The following is a 13,788-nucleotide window of genomic DNA, read 5'->3' as shown; positions in this document are numbered from 1 at the left end:
ACACAGAGCCCCAGCGCAGACAATGTGTAAACTGTTGGGAAAGAAGAAAATGATTTTGGGTTGAGCGCTTTGTCTGAACTTTGTCCTTTTCTCAAGCAAAAGAAAATATTATTTCACCCTTTAAAGAGCCACACATAATAAGAGGCAAAATGTCAAGACCAATGTTGATATAAACCCCCAAGGAAAACAAACATCTATGTGGCTTCTCCAAAAGGTCTCACTTCCTCACCCCTCTCCCCTAGTTTAAACAGATTTAGTAACAGAGGAGGAAGGGGGGAGGGAGAGCTGCTCCTCTGCACGGACCCGGGTCTCGGTGTCCTCGGTGCAGGGGTCCAGCCCTGCACACAGCACCGGGCCGGGTGCACGCCTGAGCTGGTGACACCTCCGGCTCTCCTGGGAAAGTCCAAGTGCACGAGGCAGGGAGGGGACAAGGCCACAGACCCGGTTTGCCACCCAGGACAATGCAACCTCTGCAACAGACGCGTCCCGTGCTGCTCCGGGGGACAGATCCTACATGGCGTCCCCATGGGTCGGGACCTGCTGCGTCGGAGCAGATGGGCACTCTGAGATGGGCAGACTGTTACCTGCTTGGATCTGTTGGCTTTTCAAAGAGTTATGTGGGGCTGGAGCTGTCGGCAAGTGGTACTACGGACTAAAAATCTGCTTGTATATAGAGTCATTCCATGTTTGTATTGTCTTTAGTTAGCAGTATCGTGAAGTTTGGGGCAACCTGGAAGGTGGGCTGCGTGTTTAGAGAGCAAGTCGCACTTCTGTTCCCACCACGTATCTTCATGGTTCCTGTTGGTCCATCTTTCCTCTTGAGCTCTGCACCCCTCAGCGTCCTGATGCTGCCAAGGGCCGAGGTTTGAGTGACGTTTGTTCCGTCGCTGGGGACAGGTTCAAGCTGTTCCAGAGTCATTCAGGAGTCAGCCTGAAATAGGAAATTCTCAATGACAATGCTGTTACCGGAAAGCACAGACACAGTAATTCCCACTCACTGCAGCAATAACTGTCACATGGTGCCACACAAAGTACAGAAATTAATAATTAAAAGCCTCAAACAGGCTTTGGAAGAACTGTGTTATTATGTGCATCAGAAACAGGATAAATCACAAGCAATTCAGAAGTATATTCCCAGGTTCACTCATAACCATCATGGTATTTGGAGTCCCTTTGGGAGCAATAAACGACAGAGAGTCCATATTATAAAAATAAACATGAACTTAAGTGGCAAGAATTCATTTAAACCAAAAGGGAGAGAGACTTTACTACTTACACTATCAGTTTAACATAAGTAGAGCAAGTTTTACCTTGGAGTATATGCCCAGTGCTATTAATAGGAGGAGGGGCCCACGGAGGAGGGAAATGGCTGACGATGTCTGCTCCTCCTTGAAGCTGTTTGCCCCAGGAACAACTGTGGGGTTTCCAACTAAATTCTGCAAAATATGAGCCCTCAAAGTGCTGTTAAAAATGAAAAGAAAAGGCAAAATGCAGTTCTTTGTGATTCCACCACTTTCATTCAGCCTTTTCTTAAATAAGTGGCTATGACCCTCCATATATACAATATTGGGGTTTTATCATAGGTGCCATGGGGTTCAATATTGCCCTTGAAGCCACAGCTTCAGGAGCCCTTGGGCTATACTGGACTCCTGGTGCTCCTTTTAAGAAGTGAGGTTCTGGCCTCTGTGCTCATGGCGGCGAGATTTTGAATTTGGATTTTGGATTTTCAGCACCTGATTTTGAAGCTTTTTTCCTGAATGAGGATTCTGGCATTTTGCCCTAAACTGCTTGTTTAAGTTTAAATGATAACACACTTTTCAAATTTGATTTTCTTTTTTTCCTTTGGTAAAAACGAGCTTAGAACACTGTGCAGCACAGACCAGCAAGGTAACCACACCGCTATCCCAAATGGGAAACGCTCTCACCTGTGTGCCGGGTGGTGCGAGGAGGGGCACGCGGCTCCTCTGGGTGATGGCATTCTTAGCAAAAGGGAGAAGAGACCCAGAAGAGCCCAGAGGCAGCCGGGGTGCCGGCACTTGTGAGGGCAGAGCCGCATCCCAGCCGGAGCATCGCCCAGGGCCTGAGCAGACACGCGGCCCCGCTGCCCCAGCCCCGCGCGCCCCGCACCGCCCGGCTGCATCTCGGCTGCGTCTCGCCTCTGATATCGGCTCCTCCTCGCAGGCTCCATTTCAATTGGCTCCCTAAATAAATACAGCTCTGATGTGTGGTCTCATAGTGGGTTATTGAACTGGCTCCAAAATGTTTTTCACCAAGCAGCAGCTAACTTTCCTCTGGGTTATTGTACCCTGTAATTCACTTCACACTTCTGATGTGAAAACCCCGCGGGGTAAACATACACAAACACTTGTCTTTTGCTTGATAGTAGTTTTTTTCTAATCTCTTGAAGAATTAACCTTAAAATGATTATTGATGGAAGACAGAGCATGTCTGGTATGTGCAGCGCTCTGCCAGTGTCTGCAATCTGCGGTGAGGTCGGTAGATGGAGCTAAGGGAGAAAAGAAAGGTTTGAGTGTTGGAGTGTTTCTCCCACCGTGCAGGTTTCTCTCTCCGTTTGACCCGGTTAGAAAAGTCTCTCGTTGAGTTCCTGATGCTTTGAAAGTAATACAGGCAATGGTTACGTGTAGCTCTGCCAGCACGATACCCAGTGGAAAACAGTGACTTTTGGAAAGTAAAGACTGGGAAGCAGTTTAGCCTGGGGGACCAAGTGTACAGGGCAGAGGGCAGTTGTGTTATTTTTCTGGGAAGTGAGAGATGAGGGGAGTAATCTGTGAGGGTGGCAATAGGGTTCTGAGCACTGGAATATTCATTCCTCTTCAGTGAGCCCTGGAGAGTTATTCAGCTGGGCATTAATTGTCCTCAGCATCTCAGAGGATGCACTCGATGTGACAAGGCTGGGAAGCAGGTTCAGAGAGTGAATGCAGTGCTGGGGCATCACCCGTGGTCACAGGGCTTCCCTGGGGAAGCTGCCTTCTCCATGGCCACGGCCGGGGCTACGTGGAAGGTGAAATTCATTTTCTGCAGTGGGCTTGCACAAGCTTGCTCTGGGGACCTCCAGCGTGAACCGACTGAGGTGGGTGAGTGGGAACGCGTTATCCAACCGTGGGGCTGCAGGCGGTGGGCTCAGCACACCCTGCTGCGCAGGCTCGGGGTGCAGGCACATCAGCCTGAAAACTCCTAACGCTGCTTGCATCATTAAAGGTGCTCATATGCAAACTTACACCCCAAAGTCATCCATCAGTTCTGTCACATTTTGTGATGTCTGATGATGTTTTCCAGCCTCATGATGGTGATTTTATTTTACTATACCTTCCCAACAGCACTGTCGTTTTAACATATTGACCATATGAAAACATCAGACAGGAGCCCAGGGGGAGCCCCGGAGGCGGCCGTGCATGCTGCAATACAGAGAACAGACACCTGCGAATGTGTAAGGTCTTTTCATGTAAAGTAAAATTTCTGAAGACATTCTGTTTCTCTAAAAGTATTCGGAAGGTGAGTAAAAGAAGTAGAAGGGGGTATTAAAAAGCCCTCTGAAGCTCCAGCCTTTTTTACAGTCCATTACTGCAAACAAATTATTCCTGCAGCGCTCAGATGTGTCAGTCAATGCAACTGGCAAAAAAAAACGATGCTCTACAGTTGTAATTATCCAAATGTTCTATACTTAGCATGTAAATATTAAATCCTCATAAATAATGTTGTCAGGTCTGTTTGATTTCAACTGTATTGTGTTGTTGTTAAATGAAACAAACACTATATTTAAATTTACTCCCCTTGCAGTTCCATTGTTCAGCTTTATTTTGATTCCTTTTAAAAGATGAAGAGGGAAGCACATCCATCCTATACAGCTGGCTACAGCCAAAATAAATGCACATCAAATAAGTTTATTTAAACAGACATGCTCATAAAATGTTAACAAGACGCCAAATAATTACAGGAAAAGACTAAAGTCCAACTCTGTATGGAGTCCAAAGGTCTGACTTGTATTTAAGACAGAGATCAAATGAAATGTGCATTGATAGTCTAACACCGAGTCTTCTATCGTCAGTGATGCATCCATTTTTTCAAGGTCAATAAACTTTGATGTGCTAGTGGAGATCTATCCAAATCACATCAAACGCACTTCCACAGAACATGTAGAAAACGCTAAAATGGGGGTTAGAATTCGAAATATTTTCATATTATGTTTTTTTCTTTCCACTCCCATTTTGACGGGGGGCTAAGTTGCTTACTGCGTTATGGTGCTTTGGATGCTAGTGTTCCTGCTGCGGAGAAAATCGCATCCTTATTACTTGCAAACTCATTATCTTTGGTTACCTAAACCAGCCCATAGGTTATGCTCCTCACTTTAGGTCCTGCCAGGATTTCTCAGCAGGTGGCTGGTGTCACCTGTGAGGTCCCTTCCATGGGACGCCATCCCCAGCCCAGCAGGGAGAGGGCTGAGGGCTTGAGGAGTGGGTTACTGCAGGATTTTGGCTGTTTGTGCTGCTTGTCGTCCATGTGTGCGAGCAGCACCAGCGAGTGGTGCCCGTTAGTGGTGCCGGTTCATTCTGCTGCTTCTTGGGCATCAGGTACCCAACATTAGCTTGATAGAAGCTTAAGGGCCGAAGAGTTTCTTTGTGCTTAAGGGCTCTGGGCTCTAAATAAATGGCGTATTTTCTCTTCATTTCCATTTCCTACTTGTGGAAAGGGTTACAGCGCTCTCCCGCAGTCTCCTCCCACTGTCCCCTCGGCGGTGCCAGCTGCAGGTGCCATGTGGAGCAGCGGCAGCTCTGGCCCGGCGCCGCGGGGACAGGCCCTGCCGTGCGTGCAGTGGGCGTAGGGCTGTGCGGTGCCGCGGCTGGGCCGGCGTTCCTGCGGGGCTGCGCGCCCCGGCTGCTGCGCTGCAGGTGCCGATGGGGGCTCTGTGTCCTGTCTCAGGCTGTGCTGAATCTGTGGATGTTGGGTTGAGGGAAATTCGGCTTTTCTGTGGGTACAGGAACATCCCCAATAACACTTCACCTCTGAGGCTGAGAGAGTTGTTTCTTCTGCCTGCAAAGAAAAACTTACAAATGTGATCAGGCAGGAACCTCTGCTTTGGCCACTAGGAATAAAAATAAAGGACGGTTTAAGATCCATGGCTTTTAAACTGCTCTTATATTTGTAAAGCCAAGTGATGGGTTTTGCACGCCTGGGCTTAGGCTCCTGAAATGGGCTGCCCTTTCTTGGTGCTTTATAGGTGCATGGGACCGGAGGCACCGGCGCTCCCGTCTCCACCTGCTGGGGATGCGCCGGGCTCGGCCGTGGCGTGGGAGAGACTCGATTACCGTTTGGATTTCCATTCCAAGTTGTGGATCCAGCAGATATTATTTGGGCATAGTAGTGTCTGTAAATATTCTAGGTGTACTGACGTTGTAGAATGATAACCAGAACACATATGTTGGCAGATGCTCCTTAAAAGGCAACTAAGGCTGAAATTCTATTTTTTTGTGTGATGCCTGTATGATTCTATATCATTTCAGAATATTTAAACAAGCTTTAAATTGTTTTCCCTGGGTACTGACAGGATTAGAACAGCAGTTTCAGAGGTGAAAGGCCTGTAATTAATACAGTATGCCAATCAAATCCCATCAGTGAAACACATTTCATTAATATTTGTTTTTTTTACTGTTAAGCCACGTTATAAACATTTTAGCAGTTCACATCTGTCTCTCATAGAACAATTGTAATTGAAATTAAAATGCTTTTTTTTTCCAAGGTAATTATATTTTAGAAGCACATATTCTTGCTAATGGACACGCAGTGTTTTCAGCCGTGCATCTCAGAGCGCTGAGAACTCTGTTTAGTCACCACCAACAACTGCTTTGTATGTCTTTCACCTGCCAAAAGGAAACAAAACGTTATCCTGAAAATTCCTCTTCATCTTTGCCGTCTGTTGCCCCGTACGTCCCGTTGTCCGTCTCTCCCCAGCCCTTAGCGCCCCAGCTGGGGCAGATCCAGCCCGTCCCTGCGCCGCAGCCCGTGAGCCACCCTGCCCGGGGCACGGGGACAGCGCTGGGCTCCCAGGGTCTCCGCGGCCAATGGGGACGGGCCGGAGATGTTGGAAACCAACGGCAGCGAGCGGCGGCTGCTCTGGCAACAGAGGCGCCCTAGGAGTTCCCAACAAAACGTTAACGGTGTGCAACACTTCTCCATCTTTTCTGGCCAATTCAACTTGAAACTTTGAAATCTTACAGGTTTCACAACTGCCTTTTTCCATTTTAACAGCAGCATTTTGATATCTTATCAATATCTTACATTAATGAATCTTATTAATATCTTGATATCATATTTTACTAATGAACCGCACTTTTTCTTAGATTCTTTGATTGCAGCTCCTTTTTCTCACACAAAGCCAAGGAAAATAATCTCTAGAATAAAAGACATTAGACACAACATTTTAAACGTACGGCATGCTGTCCAGTCTATGATGATAGCTTGAAATCAGCTAATTGAGGTTTCTTACTTATGTTCTGCTGTGAAATTCCTCCAAGTGATACAGCACTCTAAATGTGTATAACCCCTAATCCTATCACTTCACCAACTTTCACAGCTGAGGAAAACGGGACGTGAGAGCCCCTTTAACGTGCTGTATTGGCCTCCTGAGTAATCTTATAACCTGTCATGTAAAAAACCGGTATAACAACACATCAACATTCTCAGTCTTCCCCCGCTTTTATGAGCAATGGGTTTATTCCTTGACACTAGTAAAAATTAAGACCTGGGCGCTCGTGTGCTGTTAGTATTTAAGAATCTGAGTCTGAGTGTCTGTCCCAGGCGATCCTGGCTCCGCAGCCGGCGTGGGGCTGAGCCGGGGCTGCAGAGGTGCGGGGCTGCCGGGGGTCCCGCACCGCCGGGTCGGGGGTCCCGGGAGCTCCGCTGGGAAAGCGCGCAGAGCCCGCACAGGGAGCGAGAGGCGAGGCCTCCGCTCTCTTTCCTTTCTCTTCTATTCTCTTCTTAACTCGCCTCGTTGAGCGCAGCTCCGAGCCCGGCTGAGCGGGGCCGGGGTCCTGAGCGGGGGCTCTGGACGGTGCAGAGCTCGCCTATGGCGGGGCTGAGCGCCTGCGCTGCTCTAACAGCTCCGCTACTCTAATCGTACCGTTGCAGCCCAAATCAGACATGGAAATGCATTTATCGATGAGTTTATATGACTAGCTGCTTGAGCCTGGGGGTGGGGGGTGTTCTGTTTTGTTGGGTTTCGTTTTTTTGTTTGTTTGGGGATTTGTTTGTTCGGTTGGTTTTTGTTTGGTTGGTTTTTTTTTTTCTTTGTTTGTTTGGGGTTTTTTTTGTTTTTTAAATCGAGCTTAAAAATGCTAAGGATTGAACAAGAGTTTAACTCTCGGTCTTGTGTGAAATGGACAAATCAGAATTTATGCTATAAAAGCCGCTGCTTCAAAAGCGTCAGATTGTCGGAGGCGGCATGCTGCCCCCCAAGCTTTTGCGTGACCGAGATTGCAACCAAACGCATTTACGTTTGCAGGAGTCCCATTGAAAATCAGACTTTGAAATTCTCCATCCCGTGTTCCAGCTATCTGCTTTATAGCCCCTTTTCACCCGGGTTGAAAGGGGGCTCCGGAGCTGTGGCAAATGCGACTCTTTCGATACACGTGTATCGGATTGTTCTTAGGGAACAGTTTTCCTCCCCGCATTATGCAAATATTGAACTTCAGAGATACCCGGGGGATCTCTGCGGGAAGAGTAAAGCCGAGGCTGGGGCCAGAAGCGGTCGAACCGTCTCCATCTCCCTTTGACCGTTCTCCTCCGTCCTCCTCATGTGAGGTCCAGGACACCTCAGCGTGCAATAGAGGCAAAACCGGGCACCAGGAATCCAGTGAAAATAATGCAAATCTCTTATTCTGACCTAAAATAAAAATGCTAAAATAATTAGAGGAGCAAATCTGTAGTGCGGGGAGGAGTGCCAAATTGGCTCGTCTGTCATTGTCTAAAGGAGGCTGAGGGTGAAAGTGTTTATTGTTCGTGATAACCTTTGAGCCCCGGGATCAGAGGATTTCTTTAAGGAAAACACCTTTAGAATGGATTCTTCTTCAGTCAGATGCCACAGCTGAGTTTATATAAACTCACGTTCCAAGCTAACTAGAAATAGTAAGCTTTGTGCTTATTGTTAACGGGAGACAAAAATAGCGTGTTGTTCCGTGCCGCCGGTGTCCCGCACGGCGGGGGCTGCGGGAGCGGCGGGACAGCCCCACTGAGGGCGACGGAGCCCCCGAGACCCCCGGGGGCTGCTCCGGGTCGTGTCTTGCCAGCACCCGGCGTGGCAGACAGAAACGCCATGCGAGAGAAGGAGAGAGGGCAAGAAAATGCTGCCAGAAGAGCCTGCAGCTTCGTGCGCATCTTCAGAGCGATCAGTTGGCATCAGGTGAGAATAGTCATGCTGGGGAATTACATCACGCAGGCACTCTGCATGACAAGCTGCCAGGCGTGTGCGTTAGGGAGCTGGGGAGCAGAGCCTGTAGCCAAGATGGATCTGAAGCGGGGGCAGAGCAGCTCCGCAGCGCCGGGGCTCTCGGCGGAGCAGGGAGCGCCGAGTCCTCCCCACTCAGGGTCTCCTGCTTTCGGGTATTCTGAGAGTTTGTTGAGCGTTATTCTTTCTATGCCGCACGCACACTTCGGCGTTTTGCTTCCCTCTTGTTGTACCGCGTGAGCTTAAGTCCCGAAGCAAATATTTCCACCCCTGCATTCTTTAATGACAGTGCAATAATCACTAATACAAACCAGAAAGCAGCAATCCGCTCCGCTGTTCAAGGGAGTGCTCAGAACGGCGAGGTTAGCAGCACTATCTATTTGAGAGGTTTCTGATTTTCCCCATTTTACGTGGTCGTTTTCTGATTTCTGGTTACAAAGTCAGTTCAGCAGAGTCACAGCAGAAAAGCTCAATCAAATAATGTAACACAATTATCTACCGACTGCATTACTGCATTTATTGCTAACTATTAATATATTTATGTAAAAAGTGATAACGTCTTGCAGGCAAAGCCCTCTCGTCTTTCTCTCCAAATTCTTTGTTTTTCCACGCCGGCGGATGCCCTGTCTCCCCGGGATGGCGGGGCAGGGCGGGGGAGCCGGGGGCAGCGCCGATGGGGCAGGACGGGGGAGCCGGGGGCAGCGCCGATGCGGCGGAGGCTCCTGTCCGTAGCCCACCCGCGGGGAGCGCGGCGCTGCGCGGGCGCGCAAAAGACGCTCAAAGGGCGCGTCAGCGGCCCGGTGTCCGTGCGGCCCCGGGCCAGGGCCGCCGCCCTACCTGGCCCACGCACCCGCGCCGGCCCCACCGGGACTCCGCGCGATCGGGGCCGGTCAGGGACGGGACAAACATCGGCCGTTGCGTTGTTCCCGTGCGGATAGCTGCGCGACGAGCGGGCTCAGTCGCGCGAGACGCGGAAGGGCCGCGAGCACGGGCGGGGCTCCCTCCGCGCAGCGAACCCTGCGCCGCCGGCCCAGGCGGTCCTGGGAGCAATGGATGCGCGGAACCGCGGGCGGGCGATGAAGCCGGTTTTGAGGGGAGCCGGCGCCGTCTCGACCGCTCCCCGCCGGCCGCGGCGCCGCGGAGGACGACGGAGAACGGCTCGGAGCGGCCGCGGTCCGTGCTGCGATCGGCACGGCGGGGAGAGACGTTAGTTGTAACCATGAGGCTGCTCAGCCGCAGGGCGAAACGATTCTCATTGTGGGAATGCTCTTTTTTTTTCCCCGAAAAAACAAGGGGTTTACATTCCTCAATTAAATGTATAGAAATCCAGCTGCGCGTCGTCAAAGCAGAGGAGCGGCCTGCTCCCCCACTCGCGAGGAGCGGGAACCCGCTCCCTGCACAAGCGCTCCCGCGGTCGCCACGGCCCCACGGGCCGCTCGGCACGGGCAGCCCGCCCGCATCGGGAGCTGCGGCTGATGTTCGGGGACGGCGGGACCCGCGGTGACCTGCGGCTGCCCCGCGGGTGCCAGGTCCTGCGGGGCAACCTGGCGCGGCCGTCTGCACCGCGTTCCCGGCGCCGCTCCGCAGGACCGCTCGCTGGCGGCAGCGCCAAGCGCTCGCAGTGCCCGTGGGGCCGGGCCGGGCCGCTTCTGCCGGTCCCGCTTGTCCCGCTACAGATGTCGGAGGGCCCGGCCCGGCCCCGCGGTCAGCGCTGGCCCGGTGCCCCCGCCCGGGCCGCCCTACGCACCTGCCATTTCGCGGGAAAAAAAGCGGAAAGTTCGGGGTCGCCTCGTCCATTCCCGTCCCTCCGACGCACCGCCCCGTTCACGCCTGTGCGGGAGAGGCGACTCTCCAGAGCGGGTCTCTGCGGGAAGCGCGTACGGCTGACAGGGACAGCCCTCGGCGAGGAGCGCCTAGCTGGCGCTCCTGGCCTCCGCACCTGCCGTGTCCCGGCGCGGGGGAGGCCACCGATTCGGGCACGGCCTCCGCCGCGCCGGCCCAGCCCGTTCCCCGGGACCGGTGGAGCGGTGGGGCCTCGTCAGAACCCCTGGGTTGCCGCGGCGGGGGACCCGAAGGACCAGGCGGGAGCGCGGACGCTTCGGGCCCGACCCGGCAACACGGGGGGGGAGCGCCGCCGCCCCCTCCCGCTGCCGGCCGGCGGGGCCGGTGTGGCGGCCCCGCAGATGAAAGGCTGCGCTCGCAGGCGCGCCCCGCGCCGGCAACCCCCTCCTTGCCCCCCCGTGGGTGCACATGTCAGAGTTCACAGACCTGGCTGCTGCCTTTACAACACTGAGCTGTAAAAGAGCGGATATTAAACCCGTATAATGGATCCAACTCCAAGGAGAGGTTAAATTTCCCAGTGAAACGAAAGTATTTGCCCTGAACTGGGAAAAGACAACTCCCTCCCCCCAGCCCCGGGCTGGGATACCCGCGGAGCCGTCAGAGCCTGGCGGTAAACTCTGCCCCCAGCCCTGCACCTGGCATCGGCCGCCGCGGGGACACATGTGCGCGCCACGCCTCTGCCAGCAGCGCCTCGGCCGCCCCGTCGGGTCTCGGCCCGCGCCTGGCGCGCAGAGCCCCCGGGAAGCCGAACCGGTTGGGAGCGAGAGCGCTTGAATTTGGTCCGAACTGGACCCAAGAGGCTGCGCAGGGACCCGAGTCCCTGTCCGCCACTGCTGCCCCTGGGCCTCAGCCGTCTGCGCTGGGCACCTCGCAGCACGGCTGCTGCCGGGCTGGGCCGTGCGGCTCAGGGCAGGGGGGCCTGGCGAGGGACGGGGCTGCGCTGGTAACACGGGCCGTGCCCAGACCGGGGCCGGAGGGGCTGCGGCTGAGCCGGAAGCCGAGGCGCTCGGTGCCCGCCGCCAGCGGAGCCCTCTTGGCAGGCGCGGCCTCTGCGCGTTGTGCCCGACGCCGGGCTGAGCCGCTGGGCCGCGGCCAGAGGGAGGGCAGCGCAGAGCTGCGCCTGTCGCCGCAGCGGGGACCGGACGGCGGAACGGCACCGCTCCCAGGGCAGCGCGGCCGCGACAGGGCCCTGGTGCCGAGACCCGACCCGCGGCTGCCGAGGCCCTCGGGCCGGCGAGGAGTCCAAGACCTCCAGTCCCCGAGGCCACACGGCGGGGCGCTCCTCCGGCGGAGGGGGACGCCGAGCCCAGCTCTGTCTGCTGCGCTGCCCTCAAAAATCCACTTAGGAAAGATGAAGGCGTATGCAAATGTGTGGCGCCTCCTTGCTTGTGCCTTTAATCATGGTAAATTGACTCTAGTTCCTCCAGGCCCCCCAAAAATGCACACAGCGTGCACCGCTCCACAGCAGAGCTGGAACTCCCAGCGCGCCGCACACGCACTCGCCGCTTTCCCCGGGGCTTTCTGGCTGCTCGGAGAGGCTCCGGCACTCCGTGTGATCTAGCTTTCTCAGCAATTTTCTTACCCAAAAGCTGCAGTGAAGGGAACAGCGCGCAGAGATAGCATCAGGCTCCCTATATCAAAGAGACCCTGCTTAATTAAACTACCGGCTCGGTGTTCTCCGCCTTCCACGCGGCACTGCCTCCGACCGTGGTCTGCTGGCCTGTTCCCGCCGGGATAGCGCGGGGTTCCCCTGCTCCCCGGGCGGGCACCAAGCGCGGCGGGACCGGACCGCAGACCCCGCCGGCTCCAGCTCACCCACCCGCGGGCCGTGCCAGCCGGGCACCTTGGCGGCCTCCCTGTGGAGCGGCCGTGCCTGGTCCCTGGTGCGAGTCCACCCCGGCGCGGCCCGGTCACCTGCTCCAGGAGGCTGCCGGGCAAGCAGGGACCGTCCTTGGGGCCGGGCTGCAGCCGGTCCGGCGGACCCCGTGGTGGGCGGCTGCGAGGCGCGGGGAGGCTCCGCGTGGTTCACGGCAAGCGTTTGTTTGTGCTACTGAGCAACAGCCCTGTAATTTATTGTTATTGTTATTAGTAACTACACTTTGCAGCTCGCTTACATTTATCCTTCTGAGGCAGGGAGAGCGGGCAGAATCAGTCATCGCCAAGCGCACCCGGCGGCGGCTCTTCCCGGACAGGAAGCCTCCTCACCGGGGCTCCCGGGCCGTCGGGGCCGGGCGGTGTGACGGCCCCCGCACGACGGCCCGGTCCGCAGGGCGCTGCAGCGGCGGCGGCCCGGGAAGGTCGGCGCGGAGGCAGTGCGGGCTGGGCACCGCCGCCGAGCGCTCGGTCGGAGCTGTGGCTGCAGAGCCGTTTGGAGAGCGTCCGGCACACGGAGGGAGCTCCGCGCGTCGCCGGCAGCGAGGTCGCCCGAGCGGCGCCCGCCAGTCTCCATCCCGGCGGCTGCACCCGCGACAGGCTCGGTCCCTGTCCGCCGTGCAGCCTGGCTGGTGCCCCCGCGCTCCCCGAGCCGCGGGCGGGTTCTCAGGCAGCGATGCTTCGGCGACGGCCACTGGCGGGCAGGGAAGACCGGAGCTCCACAGGGAAGCGAGGCGCAGAGTCCAGCTGTGGGTGGAGAAAAATAGGACGAATTGAGCTTCTGCCTCCGTGGCTGCCCCTCGGGGTTACCCCGTTCCCTGCCGCCGGGGCGCCGCAGACCGAGCTGGGGACGGGGCTGCGCACGCGAGGTGGAAGGCCGGTCCGCCCCGTCTAGAGGCACGCAGCGCCGCTGCCTCCCCGCGTGGCAACACCCGGGCCGGCCGGCCCCGCTCCCGCGTGCCCCGACCCACGGCGCCGGCCCGGGACGGCCCGGCCCTGCGGGCGCTGCTCGCCCCTGCTGACCCCGGCCCGCTCCCGGCCCGGCCCCGCCGAGCCCGCGGGAGCCCCGGCCGTGCCACCGCGCGCCAGCAGGGGGCAGGCTGCGCCCGAGGCCCTGCCGCAGCGGGGCCTAGCTGGGCCGGGGTCATCCGAGTCGGACCTAACTGAGCCGGGCCGGGGTCGGCTGAGCCGAGCTGGGCCATGCCGTGTGCGCTACGCGGTCACCACCTCCCCCGGCTGGGTGCACCCCGGACTCACGGATCCGACAGCGCACCCCGCGGGGCTGCACGCAGTGCACGGCTGGACCGTACGGCCCGCACCAGGGCAGCAAACACCGCAGCCTGCGGAACAGCCCGTGCCTCGGGGCGTCTTGCATCCCTGGCATCCCGCAAGGACGCACCGGCGGCAGCCGGGGGAGCGGGCGGAGCATGGCGGGACCGCGGGGAGCCCGGCGGGTCTGGTCGCATGCAGGGAGCCGGGATGCGCAGGCAACCGCGCACCCCGAGCGGAGACAGCACGCTTATGCAGGGAAAGCGGGGAGTTCCTCTGTTCTCGTTGTCGAGCAACCGGAGCCCCCCCCGCTGTCCCGAGCGAGCACCGAGCAAGGCAGTTCTGTC

At 56.4% G+C, this 13,788-nt stretch overlaps 1 protein-coding gene across 1 annotated transcript; it reads right to left on the bottom strand.

Moving 5' to 3' along the window:
- Window positions 1-5,055: 5,055 nt before the first annotated feature.
- On the bottom strand, window positions 5,056-12,548 carry LOC135575824 (putative cuticle collagen 145). The gene is made up of 2 exons (XM_065035335.1): window positions 12,415-12,548; window positions 5,056-11,889 (listed from the first exon to the last, which is right to left on the bottom strand). Exon 2 carries the CDS (start codon window positions 10,253-10,255, stop codon window positions 9,248-9,250), a length of 1,008 nt encoding a protein of 335 aa, XP_064891407.1. The 5' UTR covers window positions 10,256-11,889; window positions 12,415-12,548; the 3' UTR covers window positions 5,056-9,247.
- Between the last annotated feature and the right edge of the window lie 1,240 nt (window positions 12,549-13,788).

Source organism: Columba livia, chromosome 19 (genome assembly GCF_036013475.1).
Source record: "Columba livia isolate bColLiv1 breed racing homer chromosome 19, bColLiv1.pat.W.v2, whole genome shotgun sequence".
NCBI classification, from domain to species: Eukaryota; Metazoa; Chordata; class Aves; order Columbiformes; family Columbidae; genus Columba; species Columba livia.
Note: the sequence above shows the minus strand (reverse complement) of the source record. Positions and strands in the feature narration are given on the sequence as shown.

Excerpts from the sequence above, each read along its gene's own strand:
- LOC135575824 (XM_065035335.1), bottom strand. The coding sequence starts at position 10,255 with ATGGACGAGGCGACCCCGAACTTTCCGCTTTTTTTCCCGCGAAATGGC.